A 15114-nucleotide genomic window follows, 5' to 3' on the forward strand; every position below is an offset into this window, starting at 1 on the left:
CACCTCTTCTATAACTAGGGCGCTGCTTGATGATGTCACTGTTGACTGTACAGTACAGTACAGTATAAGGATTTTGATTGACCAGTGCTCAACGTTAACTTTTAAAAGTGGTTGCCGGAGTGGCAACCTGGCAGGAGCTTTTGGTTGCTCGAATAAAAATATGGTTGCCATTTTTAGTCGCCTTATATTTTGAGTAATTAAGATACTATGCAGTCATAAGCCGGCTTAATAATGACGATTTGACAGAAAAGTAAGTATAATAGTATATAGTATAGTAGGCCTATTCAGTGCGCGCACCGGGTGTAGTAGTAGTAATAATGATAATCATAATAATAATAATAATACATTTGTGTAATTTCGTTTTCTAAACAAATCTTAGTTATATATTAGTTAGTAACTAATTAGGGCTGTCAATCGATTAAAATATTTAATCGCGATTAATCGCATGATTGTCCATAGTTAATCGCGATTAATCGCAAATTAATCGCACAATTTTTTATCTGTTCTAAATCTACCTTAAGAGAAAGACGATGAAAAAAGAGAGAAGAAGTCATTGGGGAAACGGAAATCGCATCGATATGCATGAAGCATAACGTTAGCTGTGCCTGTGAACAGCAGTCAATCTGCTGCCACAATTGAGCCCCTCCGTCTCCGCTGCGATAGCCCCTCCATATGATTTAGTTGCCGACACCAGCGTCTTTCTGAAAAGTTACATTATTCTCAGCTGGGAGCCGGCGACACGATGTGAAAAAGCGGGGTGCAGCGCACTTTTCAGTGCAGAGCAAACGCACAGCAAACGCAGCAGAGCAACCAGAGACACTCCCACGGAGGAGGAGGAGGGGGGTGGGGCACGCAGGGCAGCATACCATTGACAGTAAACACAGACCCAGACAGCAGGAGGCTCGATGCACAGAGACAGGCAAACAAGCTAGAATATCTGATGCCAGCAGTAAATCAAGACCAGCAAGAAGGTGTAGGGTCTGCGCACGCAGGGGCCAGCGCTGCTGGTTGCAGCTAAAAAATATTATTTGGCCAAACAAAATTCCTTTGTTTTCACTGTTTTATTGAAAGAAATTATTTTTGAGGTGTCACATCAGAAAATATTAGCTTCAGAGTCAGTCATGTGCTTGAAATGCTTCATTTCACAAAAGGCTAATTAACTCAGCTTCTAAATTGAAACGTGTGTTTTTGCTCAAATCCACCTATCTTCTCCGGCTGATAACTAAAGAACGGAAAATGATATCAATAAACTTTTTTTTGCTGATGATAGAAGAGAGTCTCCTAATTTTTTGTGCGTGTTCGGTGTTTACATAGTAATATCACACAATATTCTGTGGGCCTCGAGAAATGACTGAAAACGCTCTGAAACTCTGGCACTGGGAGCGTCCGTTCTCCAAAAGTGGCTGGCACTCAATGAGTTAAAGGGGGACTAACCCCCCAGATATGTATCAGAACAGTGATTTGAAAAAACCAAGAAATGACATATACTCTTGTCTATACTAGACTCTTTGTTAAAGTCAAGATTTTTTTTCAGAAATCGACGCCATTACAGTTTGCCTACCGCCTCAAAAATAATTTATTTGAGAGGGGCAATATCTTTATAAATATCAACAACTAGCCAACGCTGTTGGTCTGTATGGAAACAGCGTTGCTTAAAATGGTTGAAAGTTATATCAATTTGGCCATTCAGTGGCAAAATAGAAATTTAATTATTTTTGTCCCATGTGTGTGTGCGTGGCTTGTCTAAACTTACGTTAAAAGAGCCTCGCTGCTCACAGCACACAGCACAGTGAGGACAAACGCCCCGCTCTCAGCTTATGTAATCACAAAGCGAGATTTCTCCATTTCTCCATTCCCTCGTCCAATTTGCCATAAATCGCGCCATCAAATCCATTTTTAATTTTCGTTTCTCCCTTTTCCATGATTCTTTGCAAAAGTTTTCCTCTCAGCTGCGTTCTCTCGGCTGCGTTCTCCCCCGCCTCCCTCCTGCCAGACCCGGGCTGGCAAAACAGCCTCCTGCATGCATGGGGCGCTCTGTAACCTCACGGAGCAACAAACAAACACACACAGAAATAGCTGGTGTGCGATTTTTCTGCTCAATACAGTCTGAGATTGGGTACAGGATTGAGGGAATCCCGCATCTGTTTGCGAAGGTGCGACTGGACAGGACGCTTTTCACAGACGGGCACAGTAGCTGAGTAGCCTGCTATAGTCGGAGCGAGGCGAGGGTCTCTCAGGGCACAGCTGCAGATCTCTCCTCCTCCTCCGCGCATTCAGTCTGTCCAAAATCAATACCGATATAATCTCAGTAGGAGGGATGCAGGGAAATATATGATAGTAGCCGATGTGTTTAGAGAAGCTTTGTCACGTTGTCACGTCGTAGTATAGCGTTATATTTTACATGTGCGCTAAACTGCCATGAGATTTGTTTGCGGAAATGTCAGACTGTGCTCTCTCTGCTCTCTCTGCTCTGGCCGAGAGAGCACAGAGAGCCCAGCTGCTGCTGCGCGCGCCCCCGGAGCTTGGGGCTCGTGCATGAGGATGATGAGGATACAGTCTCCCGCCTGACTGGGCTGGAGACAGTGCTTCCAACTCGGACTGATAATATAAACATCATCATTCGAGCTTATCCAGGTAAGATATTAATAAAGTAATGACACATTCAGCGGGAAACTAACTATAATTAAGACATGTGCCAACTTTGACAACGTTTGGTTCAGTATTTTAAGAGCAAACTTCAATAGGAATAGGCTTGGAGTTGTGAGGAGCCGAAAGGGTACAGGGGGGGTAGGGGAGTAACTATCTTGAAATCCCATAGTCTTTGGGGACAACCTGACGTCAGGTTGTACCAAATCTCCCATTCATTTGAGGAAAAAAAAAAAAAAGCAGTGTTCCACCCTTAGAGGGCGCTTATGCCAGGTATGCTGCTGAAAAATGATACAAATGGTAAAATGGCAACAGTTTGGTGTCAAATGTGGAAATTTTGACCAGAATTCTTCACACATCACCCCCAAAGTCATATATATTGGTTAAAAGCTGAAAAAAAGTGTTTTGGGGGTTAGTTACACTTTAACCTGTTAATCCCTAAGCCTATTTTTCAGCTCACCTGCCGAAAATGACATGCCCGAACTGAATGGAGTATATCTCCACAACTACAGGGTATTTTCTGAAAATTATTTTTTTCAAAAGCTAGCCAACACCTGTGAGATTGCTGTAGAAGTGTCAGAATCAATTACAAAAGTACTGTCTCAGAGTAAAATCAGTTGGAACATGGCAAAAAATTAAAAATTCAAGCTCCGCCTAAAAAAAACAACACTATTTTGGATGAAAAGCACCTGAAAATCATGGGTTGGTAGCCAAATTATTCTATGGAGCAGTAGACTAATATCTTATGAGTGCTTGTATCAAAGGAAATCCTTAGAAAGTGAACCAGAGCAATTTTACAGATGATTTACTACATGTAGGCCCAGGCGGACCTGATCTGGGCACATTTTGGGCATCATGGTGCCATTTGAGTTTTCTATGGTAGAAGACTGAAATACCTTTTTTTTCTCCTATTTACATATCACTATAGGTACTCAGTTAATATGCGTTATGGTTTGGATAACCCTCAAGCCTTATATCTGTATTTTTACTCTGTGAAATGCATCAAAAGGGCTTCTTCAATTTGCCTGCAAAGCCTGGGGCGATACGCAGAGGGATATCTCGGGACCCCATTGGCCTATTTAGATGATTGACACCTCTATGGAAGCGTCAGAGCCAATAGAATCGACGTGAACTGAAATAATTTACGTCAGGCAGTTTTTTCAGGAAATGCTGTCGACTGAACCCAAAGCTCGTCTATTCTGTGAAGATGACCACTCCATGTAAAATCCTCCATATGGCTTTGTAAACACGATGACTGTAAAAAAACAACGCTTTAAGATGATGAAGAGGCATTAGGAGTAGCAATTAGTAGCGTTTTTATGAAGTCAAACACAACTTTTGATTGGAAAACGGCAAAGGTAAGACATAACTTGTAGTTTTATCTGTAAAACGTTAAACACTTTTTTGCTGTTCTTTGACAGCCTACTGAGTGAGTTTTCATCTCTCAGAGACGAGCTATACCTCTTTGGAAAGAGGAGACTCCGAGCTTTCGAAAGCCGCCTCGTTTGGAGAGAAAATATTCACTCACAAAAACAAATCACCACATAAACGCAGGCATGCACTGTTTTCTTGTTTTTGCTACATGGTGATATTGTTGCTTGGGGTTGGAATTATTTTTCGTTTGAATACAAATGCTTGTCAGAGTTTTGTAGCCACGTTTCTTCCCGACATTTTGGTGTGCTGTACGTCTCCCTGCCTGCTTCCTAAGCTGCTATAGAGAGTCATTTGTGAGAGATGACAAGGGCTCAGCCCGCCGGCGGGCCCGCTAGGGGGGAAGAGGTGTTAATAACATAGCCTACTTGTGTTGTTAGCTTGCTAGCTGTCAGCTATCAAGCTACTACCGCACTGAACTAACGTTAGTTTCAGACTGCTTCCTTGTATATTGTGCGCTGGGATCAGCGCTCCCCAGCGCACTCCCAGCGTTTAACAGTCGAAAAAAGACGCTAGGTGGACACAGGCCCTAAGGTGGCTTTCACATATAAGCTGGTGGACTCGGTGCGATTCGGGGGGGTGAAGTTGCAATATTGTTTCCGATTTTCATTTGGTCTGGTCTGGTCTATTGGACAGAATAGAGAAGGGAAATCTCTCCTCTCTTCAGCAGGCTTCTTGCCTGGCTGAGGGCTGACTGAACAACACAAGTGAATCTGCAAAACACAAACCATGGAGCAACACCACCTGCGATATTGGGATTTCTGTTTTTACTTTGGTGTTACTATCAAATAAATATTTGACAAGAATGTGCCTAATATGAGCAGCAGATGAGGCAGAAAGCTGTTGAACATTTCATTCTGCAGATGAGACGAGTAGCCTACGTACCGAAGGATAGCCAAGCCAGCTGTTGAGTGTTGTTGTTATGACGACGTACGTTACGCGGCGCGCATGCACTGTAGTACACGTGTGCGCACGCAGTGTTTGTTTTGCTCCCTTTTACCATCTTCTACTCATGACATCTGCTCACCTACTTGAAGCTGAATACCCTTTTCTTCCTCCTTTTCTGCTCCTCACGGAGATTTATTTCTGTTTCACTTCCTGAAACCGCTGCGAATGGCTTGACTACAAGTACGGGTGCGACGAATGGACAAAATAGTGGCATGCAATTAACGGGATAAAAAAAAAATAACGCGTTATGGTCGGCCCTTACCTCATTGAGTGCCAAGGACGTCGATCGACGTCAAAGTAAATAGTGACGTAGAGTGCCAAAGACGTTGATCGACGTCAAATGCGTTTTCTGACGGTGGGACGTGGATCAAAGCCTCCTGCATCTCCTGTACAAATATTGTAGCTATTGAAGGTGTATAACCTATTTTACGGACTCATTAGGTGGCGACAGTGCTCTCCAGATTAGAGAAAGGTCCGGAAAACAGCAGGAAAAAGCCCCGTGATGAAAGAGAAACCGCTCATGCTGCAGCCAGAGCCATATACAGTAGATGGCTCTGGCTGGAGTTAACGTTGGCTGCGAACAGCAGTCAATCCGCGCCCACAACTGACCCTCTCTGTCTCTGCTGTATAGTTTCTGCACACGATTAGCCACCAGAAAAGCAGCACCCGACGCCGAAGGGCCAAACCATTCTCAGCAGTCCGGTTTGGCTTTTCCGTGTCACGCTGGGAGCCGGCGCACAAAAACGGAGCACTCCGAAAATAGACGCTGGGTGCGTGAGGCTGTGTGTTAGTGTGGGGAGGAGTTTGCAGCTGGGGGGGGGGCACGCAGGGCACCACACAACTACACCATGTCACTACATCAGAAAATATTAGCTTCAGACTCAGTGAATGTGCTTGAAATGCTTCATTTCACAAAAGGCGGAATAACTCAGCTTCTAATTTGAAACGCATGTTTTTGCTCAAAACAACCTATCTTCTCCGGCTCATAACTAAAGAACGGAAAATGGTATCAATAAACTTCTTTTTTGCTATTGTATTTCAAATATTTTTATTGATTTTTTTCAAACAGACAAGACAAAAACTCACAAAACGTAAACCCCCTCTTCCCACATGAGACAAAAACAAACAAAAAGACAAAAACAAAAACAAAAGCAACAACATATAACTTTTGACCACTACCTCACACAGTTCCATCACCACCTTATTATAGAAACTTAAAAAAATAAAAAAAAATAAACAGAATATCATTTTACTCTATTGTAGCTGTAGCATATTGAGATTCAAAATAATTTAAAAAAGGTTGCCAGACTTTAAAGAACTTTTGCACAGACCCTCGAATTGAATATTTCAACTTTTCAAGTTTTAGATGAGCCATCACTTCACCAACCCATTGTTTATGTGTAGGAGGTGTAACCGACTTCCAATTAAGCAGGATGAGGCGTCTAGCCAAGAGTGATGTAAAAGCCACCACATCCGACTGGGCCACAGAGAGCTTCAGAGCGCTCGGGCCCACTCCAAAGATAGCAATCATGGGGTCAGGTTGTATTACTTTGCCCTCACATACATAAGAAAGGGTTTTAAAAATGCTAGCCCAGAAGTTACTCAGGGTTGGGCATGTCCAAAACATATGGATAAGTGTAGCTGGGTCTCGTTTACACCGGGAGCAAGTTGGATCCAATTCTGGGTACATTCTGGAGAGTTTGTCCTTGGAGAGATGGAGTCTGTGCAAAACTTTAAACTGAAGCAAACCATGCCTGATACAGATAGATGTTGAATGTATTCTTTCAATTGAGTATTGCCAGACATGATCAGGAACCTCTTCCCCAAAGTCTCTTTCCCATGCCTCTTTCAAATGATCAAGAGAGGGTGAGGTCGCTGCTAGAAGAGTGTCATATATTCTAGAGATACATGCCCTTTCAGAAGGATCTAATTTTACACATTCCTCCAACCAGCTAGCCGGTGGTCGGGATGGGAAAGAAGTAACAATTTCCTTTACAAAATGACGTACTTGAAAGTACCTCAAATAGTGTGATTGTGGAATACCATACTCCTTTACCAAAGTATCAAAGCACATGAAAATATTATCTTTAAACAGGTCATTCACACATTTCAACCCCCGACTATACCACGATTGGAAGGCTGTATCTATGAGTGACGAAGCAAATAATGGGTTTGCCGTAATTGGCATCGAGGGTAAAGCCTGTTTAAATCCAAAATGATTTCTGAATTGGGTCCATATCTTCAGTGAGCCTTTTATAATGGCATTACCGTGTAATCCTGGTCGTTTCGCAGGGACTGGCGCACATACCAAAGCAGCTAAAGACACAGGGCTGCTGAAATATTGCTCCATGTGGGTCCACACTGGTCCCTCTCCCTCATGATACATATAGACCCAGTAAGCTATTTTATGAACATTGGCTGCCCAATAATAATAAATAAAATTTGGCAGTGCCAAGCCTCCAGCCCCTTTATAGCGTTGGAGAAAAGCTTTCTTTATCCTGGGATTGCTCTTATTCCAAATGAAAGTACTTATACATTTGTCCAACTCCTTAAAATAAGATTTGGAAATGAAAACCGGGATTGTTTGAAACAAAAACAGAAATCTTGGCAAAATTGTCATTTTAACAGAATTTATCCTCCCAGCCAGTGATATGGGGAGTGTAGACCATCGGTTAAGATCTAATTTGGCTCTCTCCAGTGCCGGCTTGAAATTCTGTTTAAATAAATCCCCATATTTGTGTGTGACTGAGACCCCTAGGTATGTAAAATTGTCTCGAGTCACTCTTAATGGAAAAGTTTCATACGAGCGTGATCGAGCCTTTTCATTAATTGGAAACAGCAAACTTTTGGTTAAATTGATCTTGTAGCCCGATATTTTACCAAATTCTGAAATCACATTTAATGCCACGGGAATCGAAGTATCAGGATCTGACAAGAACAAGATAAGGTCATCCGCGTAAAGCGAAACCTTGTGGATCTGCCCCCCTCTACCTATGCCAATCAGCTGTGTGGTGTTTCTAAGCATAATTGCCAGTGGTTCGAGGGCAATATCAAATAGGAGCGGAGAAAGCGGACAGCCCTGTCTCGTTCCCCGATGTAGTGGGAAAAATTGAGAGAGTAACCTGTTTGTACGCACAGCAGCTTTCGGTGAGGAGTACAGTGTCCTAATCCATGAACAAAAGGAGGTTCCGAATCCAAATTTCTCTAAAGTCGAAAATAAATAATCGTATTCTACACAATCAAATGCTTTGTGGGCATCTAAAGAAATCAATACCTCTGCTGATATTGGTGAGTGTGGAGAATACAATACATTGAACAGGCGTCTCAAGTTACCAGACATCTGTCTCCCTGCAATGAAGCCGGATTGGTCAGCATGTATAATCTTATGCATAACTGTGTCCAATCTAATGGCCAGTATCTTCGTTAAAATCTTATAGTCACTACATAATAGACTAACTGGTCTATAGGATTCACATTTCGATGGATTCTTATCTTTTTTAAGAAGTACCGATATCACAGCTTCAGTCATTGTAGGGGGCAGTGTTTCCTGTTCCAATGCTTCATTATATACCTCACATAAAAGTGTTGTCAGCTTTGTAGAGAATTTCTTAAAGAATTCAATAGGAAAGCCATCAGGCCCTGGTGATTTACCGCTTTTCATTTTTTTAATTGCCTGTTCTATCTCAGCTATTGATATAATCTTATCTAATTTGTCTTTATCTTCCGCACTAAGAGTGGGTGTCTCAATTTTATCCAGAAATTGATCTTTTTCAATGTTATGTCCCGAGTCAGACGAATAAAGAGTTGAGTAGAATTTCTGAAATTGATCATTGATTGCTCTTTGATCCATAGTTAACCCTCCCTCGGGAGTTTCAATTTCTGATATAAATCCAGCAGCTTCCGATTGTCTAAGTTGATGAGACAGTAGCTTACCAGCTCGTTCTCCATGTTCATAGTGTTTCTGACGGGATCTCAAGTGTAGTTCTTCAGCCCACTCTGTAGTTAATAAATCAAATTCAGTTTGTAAGGTGATTCTCTCCCTAAAAAGGTCAGCAGAGGGTGCTCTTGCAAGTTTTTTATCAAGCTCACTTATCAAATCAATTAACTTGTCGGTACGCTTTGTCCTCCTTTTGTTCATGCCAGCACTATATGATATCACCTGCCCTCTCAGATAAGCCTTCATAGCTTCCCATAAATTAGCCTTAGTTGTACTAGATGTCTGATTTGTTTCCAAAAAAAAGTCTATTTGGTTAGATATGAAAGAGACAAAGTCTTCATTATTTAGTAGCCGTGGGTTGAGTCTCCAAGAGCGATAGGCAGGTTCATTTTCTGGGAATTGTAATGACATTAACACTGGACTATGGTCTGATATGATGATATTCCCACACCCACTAGATGACAACAGAGGAAGCAGTTTTTTATCCAAAAGAAAAAAATCTATCCTTGAATAGGATTTATGAGGAGGTGAAAAAAACGTATATTGTCTATTTGTAGGGTTTTTAAACCTCCAAGGATCTATTATTCCATACATCTCCAGGAATGAATTAATACACTGTGATGATTTACTTAAGGTTCCCATCGTACCTCTGGAACGGTCAAGAGTAGGATTTAATACACAGTTAAAGTCCCCTCCAAGTAACAAATGGTGAGTATTTAAATCCGGTAATAGGGAAAAAAAATCTTTAAAAAATTGAGCATTGTCCCAGTTATGAGCGTACAGGTTCGCCAACACAACCGGTAAATTAAATAATTTTCCTTGTACCATAATGTATCTACCATTATTATCTGAAATAACTTTTGTGACAGAAAACTGAACCTCCCTGTGGATAAGTATTGCTGTCCCATGGCTCCTTGCATTAAAATTTGAATGAAATATCTGTGAGAACCCTCCTCTCTTAAGTTTAGCATGGTCTTTAACCAGCAGGTGTGTTTCCTGCAAGTATGCAATACTCGTTTTTAACTCCCTCAGATGTGAGAACACTTTATTTCGCTTCACTGGATGGTTAAGCCCTCGAGTGTTCCAGCAAGTAAATTTAGTCTGAAGCTGTTCCTTCCCACTATTACTAGGGAACATCCTGATACCAAAAAAATATATTTAAGTTTCTATGGAATTTGGATAGTTTGGAAGAGTATTGCTGATTTATGAAAACATCGAAGTAGTAGTCAAATACAAAAAAATAAAGACAAACAGGAACAGTGTCTAACACTAAGCCATAACATAACCCACCGATACATATAAACACAAACTTTAGTAGACACCGCCCTCTGCAGGCCTCTCCCCAAACGAGAGGCTGCCCCCTGACTCCCCACTGCGCAGTCACTCTACTGTGCTGCATAACACCTCACTAATGAGTCTGAGCCTCTTCTAGAACTGTAAAGTTGAAAAAAAAAAATAATAATAGCCTACTTCCTTCAAAAGGGAAAGAGTTCAAAGCACCTAACTTACTCTAATCGCTCGCTAGGCATACAGCTAAAGAGTATAGCTATAGTATACGACAAAAGATTAAAATAATAATAGCAACTCCGGGCCTATTATGGGCCTATTATGTTTTTTTTTTTTTTTTTTTTTTTTTTTTTTAATGCCAGGGGTTAATTAAATAATGTCGTTAATTAAATAATGTCGGTTAGACCGATTACAAGCTATGTACCGTATTGGGCCGTGTTTCTGGCATATTATAAACACACATTGGAAACTTCTTTTTTGCTGACGATACAATAGAGTCTCCTCGTTCTTTGTGCGTGTTCGGTGTTTACATATACTAATATCACACAATATTCTGTGGGCCTCGAGAAATCACTGAAAACGCTCTGAAACTCTGGCACTGGGAGCGTCCGTTCTCCAAAAGTGGCTGGCACTCAATGAGTTAATAGCATCGCGATTAACGCGTTAACGCTGACAGCCCTATAACTAATATTTGTGAACTCTCATTTTCATATATTTTTTAACAGTTATTGTTCATATTGTGCTTAATTTATTAATTAAAAGCGTTATTGATAATGAAGTAGCCTATGCCTCTCATTCATGTTCATTCAGGGATACTATGATGACAGTGGTTTGGGGCCCCCACTCTAATTTTGCATCGGGCCCCAAAAGGCCCAGAAGCGGCCTTGGCCCGCCCCTCTCTCTCTCTCCAACCCGATCTCACCCGAGTATGTATGACACGTGGGTGTTTTATCGTGGAATACATACGTGGAGTTTCCGCGTGCAGTTCCGACACACTTTGCCTCGTCCACTTACATTAGAAATCTAATATGCATACTTTGCAGTTAGGCGCGATGCACAACTATAAAGGGGCTCGCCTACCTCTGTAATCAGGAAATTCCGCACAGTCTGCGGTCTTACTTCTTCTTCCTACATTCACCAATCTCAAATGAAAGTACACACCTTTGAGCCACGGCCGTTGTCTCGGAGCGCGCTGTTTGTTCATTCTGAAATAGTACATAGTTTACGAGTAGGTCTGTTTCCCCTGACACGGTTCTCCTCTTTTTCTCAAATGCCATTGTTTTTTCGTGCAAGCGGTTCATCTCGTTATTTGTCAGTTGAAAATCATCTTTCTTGCTCGTTCATTTGTGATGTTGACACCACACCGGGTTAACGTTAGTTGGGGCTTTCACACAGCCAGACTGTTTGGCCATATCAAACGTGTGCTTGCAGCTGAGCCGGTGTGCGCGCAGCGTCTGACCTGAGTAAACACACCGCAAGTGTCTACTGGGTTCCTTCTGGTAATTAGCAACACCGTTCCGAGTGTAACAATGTGCAATGTAGCAATAAAATGTCAGCGTGTCACTCACAAGTATTACAAATTATGTATTTGGTGCATATTTTGCTGTTTGCTGCTTATTTTTTACATGTTAAACCGCGGTCGCCACTATGGCAACCAAAGGCCAAGAAATGGTTGCCATATTTTTTTTTTGTTTGCCCGGGCCAACCGGGCATCCGTTAATGTCGAGCTCTGTTGACTCAATCCCCCTCCCCCCCCCCCCATTTTCTCCCCAATTGTACTTGGCCAATTCCCCCCCCCCCCCCCCCCTGCTGCCTGCTGTCCTGGTTGCTGCTCCACCCTCTGCCGATCTGGGAAGAGACTTAGACTAGCACCATGCTTCCTCCGACACATGCGCAGTTGCCAGCCGCTTATTTTCACCTGACAGCGGGGAGCTTCACCGGCAGGACATAGCACGTGGGCGGATCACGCTATTCCCACCAGTTCTCTTCCGCCCCGAACAGGCACCCTGACCGACTAGAGGAGGCGCTAGTGCAATGACCAGGACACATACCCCTAATCCGGCTTCCCACCCGCAGACAGCCTGTATTGACTCCCGACCAAGCCGGAGGTAACACAGGGGGGCGCGACCCTCGTATTGGTAGGCAGGGAATCTACCGCTACACTACCCGGACGCCCAGGATTTTGAACATTTTGATAAATCAAAACAACCACAATCCAAGTCAGAAACACAACAGCATATACTGTGAGCCTGTTAGAATTCAAAATACTTAATACCAGCACTTAACTAGCCTGTAATTCACTGTACTGTAGTTACGTGGCTGGATTATTTCATTTCCTCCATTTGCTAGTTTGAGGTTTGAAAGTGAAAATGCAACAAAGAAGATGATGCTATTTGGCTATTGGGTGATAAGTGCCCGCTATTAACGTTCATGCATATTAATTAATCGTTTGTGCATATCAATTATGGCTCACTTGAATGGTTTCTTTTCCTCAGAGTCTACCTGTCTGTTGTGTATCATGAATGATGAAAAAGATGATAGTGTGAGATTGTCAACCTGGCTGTAAAATCGCCTTTTCCAGCGTTTAACATTACTGCGATCACTATTTGACAGACGACTTTTGTGCGATGTGCAAACAGGCGCTCACTGTTTGGCACATCGCCACCCCAAGTTATCGCCTGAATAATACGTCGGTTTTTCATGGAGTGGAGAATTGCTTTCTGAAATATCACCTATCTCTGATGTAGCCTGTCTCGCATACACACTGCGGTTCCTACAGCACACTGCAATGCCTACTCCCCCCCCCCCCCCCTCCACACACACTACACTAGAGATGTTCCTTGTGTGTTGAAGCCTCTTGCCTGAAAGGGTAGACTCCAGGTAATGCCCAGTGAATGCTTTTCACATAATAGTTGGTGGTGTTTTATTTTCCAGGTTTGAAATCTTGTGGCTGACGCTCTGCCAGCTGCACAATGAGTTTGAGATAGAGGTGAGTGTGGTTTTTACATTTTTCTTTCTTTCTTTCTTTATAGATAGATGGATAATTATTTGTCAATACTTTGTCCAACCCCTTATATATACTCTATATATCATTGTTCTACCAACCATAGGTGTGGTAACCTATTATGTAGTGACCTATTTCTTTTATGTTGGATGTGACTAGGTTGAGCGTGATAGCTCAGCAAGTGTGCTTATTACAAAGCCCAAGGCATTTTGGCTGTGATCATTTAGATCCCAGCTGTATCTTAGCATCCTAACCTGTTATCTCAGACCTGATCCCACAGTGACATAATCAGTCCAACCATCAACACCTCATGAAATACAAATGATACAGTGGTGGCTCATGCATGAGTGCATACTGATGTGGGTTTATAATAAAACAGAACCGTTAGAAGTCAAGGATGGACTGATTAGGGGACCCAAGCATGCCAAGACCTGGTGGTCAGGTCGCAGCGTGCGGCTGCACAGATCGACCATACTCTGACCCATGGCCGACAGGGGGCACGGGATGAGGCACGAAAGGTTAAACCCAATGTCTAACGGCTGTGTTACGGCTCCGTCCGGATCTGGTACCACTGCTGAAACAGACTCTTGCCGATGTTAATAGATGGGCAGTACGGAACACGTGTTCTATTTTTTTATATTTTATTTTCAATTTTTTTATAGAGCAATACACAACCAAGACAAAACAAAGGCACAGGCACAGGAAAAGAAAGAAAAAACATACAAACATCAACATTCAATATTACAACGTGGTGCTACCAGCGACGTAAGGCGCACATGTGCTTAAAAGAAATGTACATGGGATCCCGCGCGAGGGGTCCATGATAAACCAGCCAGGCGAGTCACCCATCACCCCTAACCTCATCGAGGTAGACTAGAAATGGGTCCCAGATCGTTAAAGATTTTCTAAGTGAGTTGGTTCTCAGGAACCTGAGCCTCTCCATCCGTATAACAGAGTTCATGTCCATCAACCACAATTGAAAAGGAGGTGAATCAAAATTAGTTTTTTGGCAACAATTGTCCCCAGTGTCAGAGACTGTTGCACAGCTGTAGGGAAGTTCAGAGAGGGGCTCGAGCGCAATGGCAAAGGGAGAGGTGGGCACGAAGGGGGTGGGGGGGACTGTGTATTGTTTTTTTGTTTAACTCAGCCAGGTCTGTCACGTTTTGTTCTTTTTCTCTTACATGTATAATGCTACCAGCCGCTCCACTTTGTTGTTATATATATCTGTGCTTGTTAGTAAAAATATATTTTCTGTTTATACATGCCTATGTCTCAGGGTAGGATACAGCTGGGGCGTAGGGATTAGAGCCTGACCGATACTGGATTTTTTAGGCCGATACCGATATTAGGGAGTAAAACAATTCCGATATCGATATATCGGCCGATATTCTAATATTAAATATACACATTATATTACAATGTTTTTGCAATTATCCCTCAAATATCAAACACTTGCCAAAGATATGACTTGACATGACTTGACATATGTAATGTGTAGGCAGGATATTTTACAACTTATCAATAAACTTTATTGTCCAAAATGACATCAATACAATGAAACAGTAAACTTAACTGGGGATTTAATAATGATAAATAACTAGAAATACAAAAACACAAATAGAACAAATATAAAATATAACTTGAATTAAGAAAAAATATCAAATATACACATGTTGTCTATGACTTAAAAAATACAAAATAAAAAAATATCGGCATATTGGCCAACATATCGGCCGATACCGATATATCGGTTATCGGCCAATATCGGCCGATAATATCGGTGGACCGATATATTGTTAGGTGATGTCATCATGACATCTCTGTCGGATCGTGGTCCAATGTGTCCAATGTGGGGTACTGT

At 42.2% G+C, this 15114-nt stretch overlaps 1 protein-coding gene across 1 annotated transcript in view; it reads left to right on the forward strand.

The window, feature by feature from the left end:
* Positions 1 to 15114, forward strand: part of LOC310787932 (lysophosphatidylcholine acyltransferase 1) — a gene marked incomplete at both ends in the record, with an annotated part of 220921 nt that overhangs the window by 162158 nt on the left and 43649 nt on the right. The window contains one exon of the mRNA XM_083649377.1: positions 13184 to 13238. Coding sequence (XP_083505503.1) covers positions 13184 to 13238 — 55 coding nt within the window. The remainder of the gene's footprint in view (positions 1 to 13183; positions 13239 to 15114) is intronic.

Source organism: Poromitra crassiceps (genome assembly GCF_964638095.1).
Source record: "Poromitra crassiceps genome assembly, chromosome: 1".
NCBI classification, from domain to species: Eukaryota; Metazoa; Chordata; class Actinopteri; order Beryciformes; family Melamphaidae; genus Poromitra; species Poromitra crassiceps.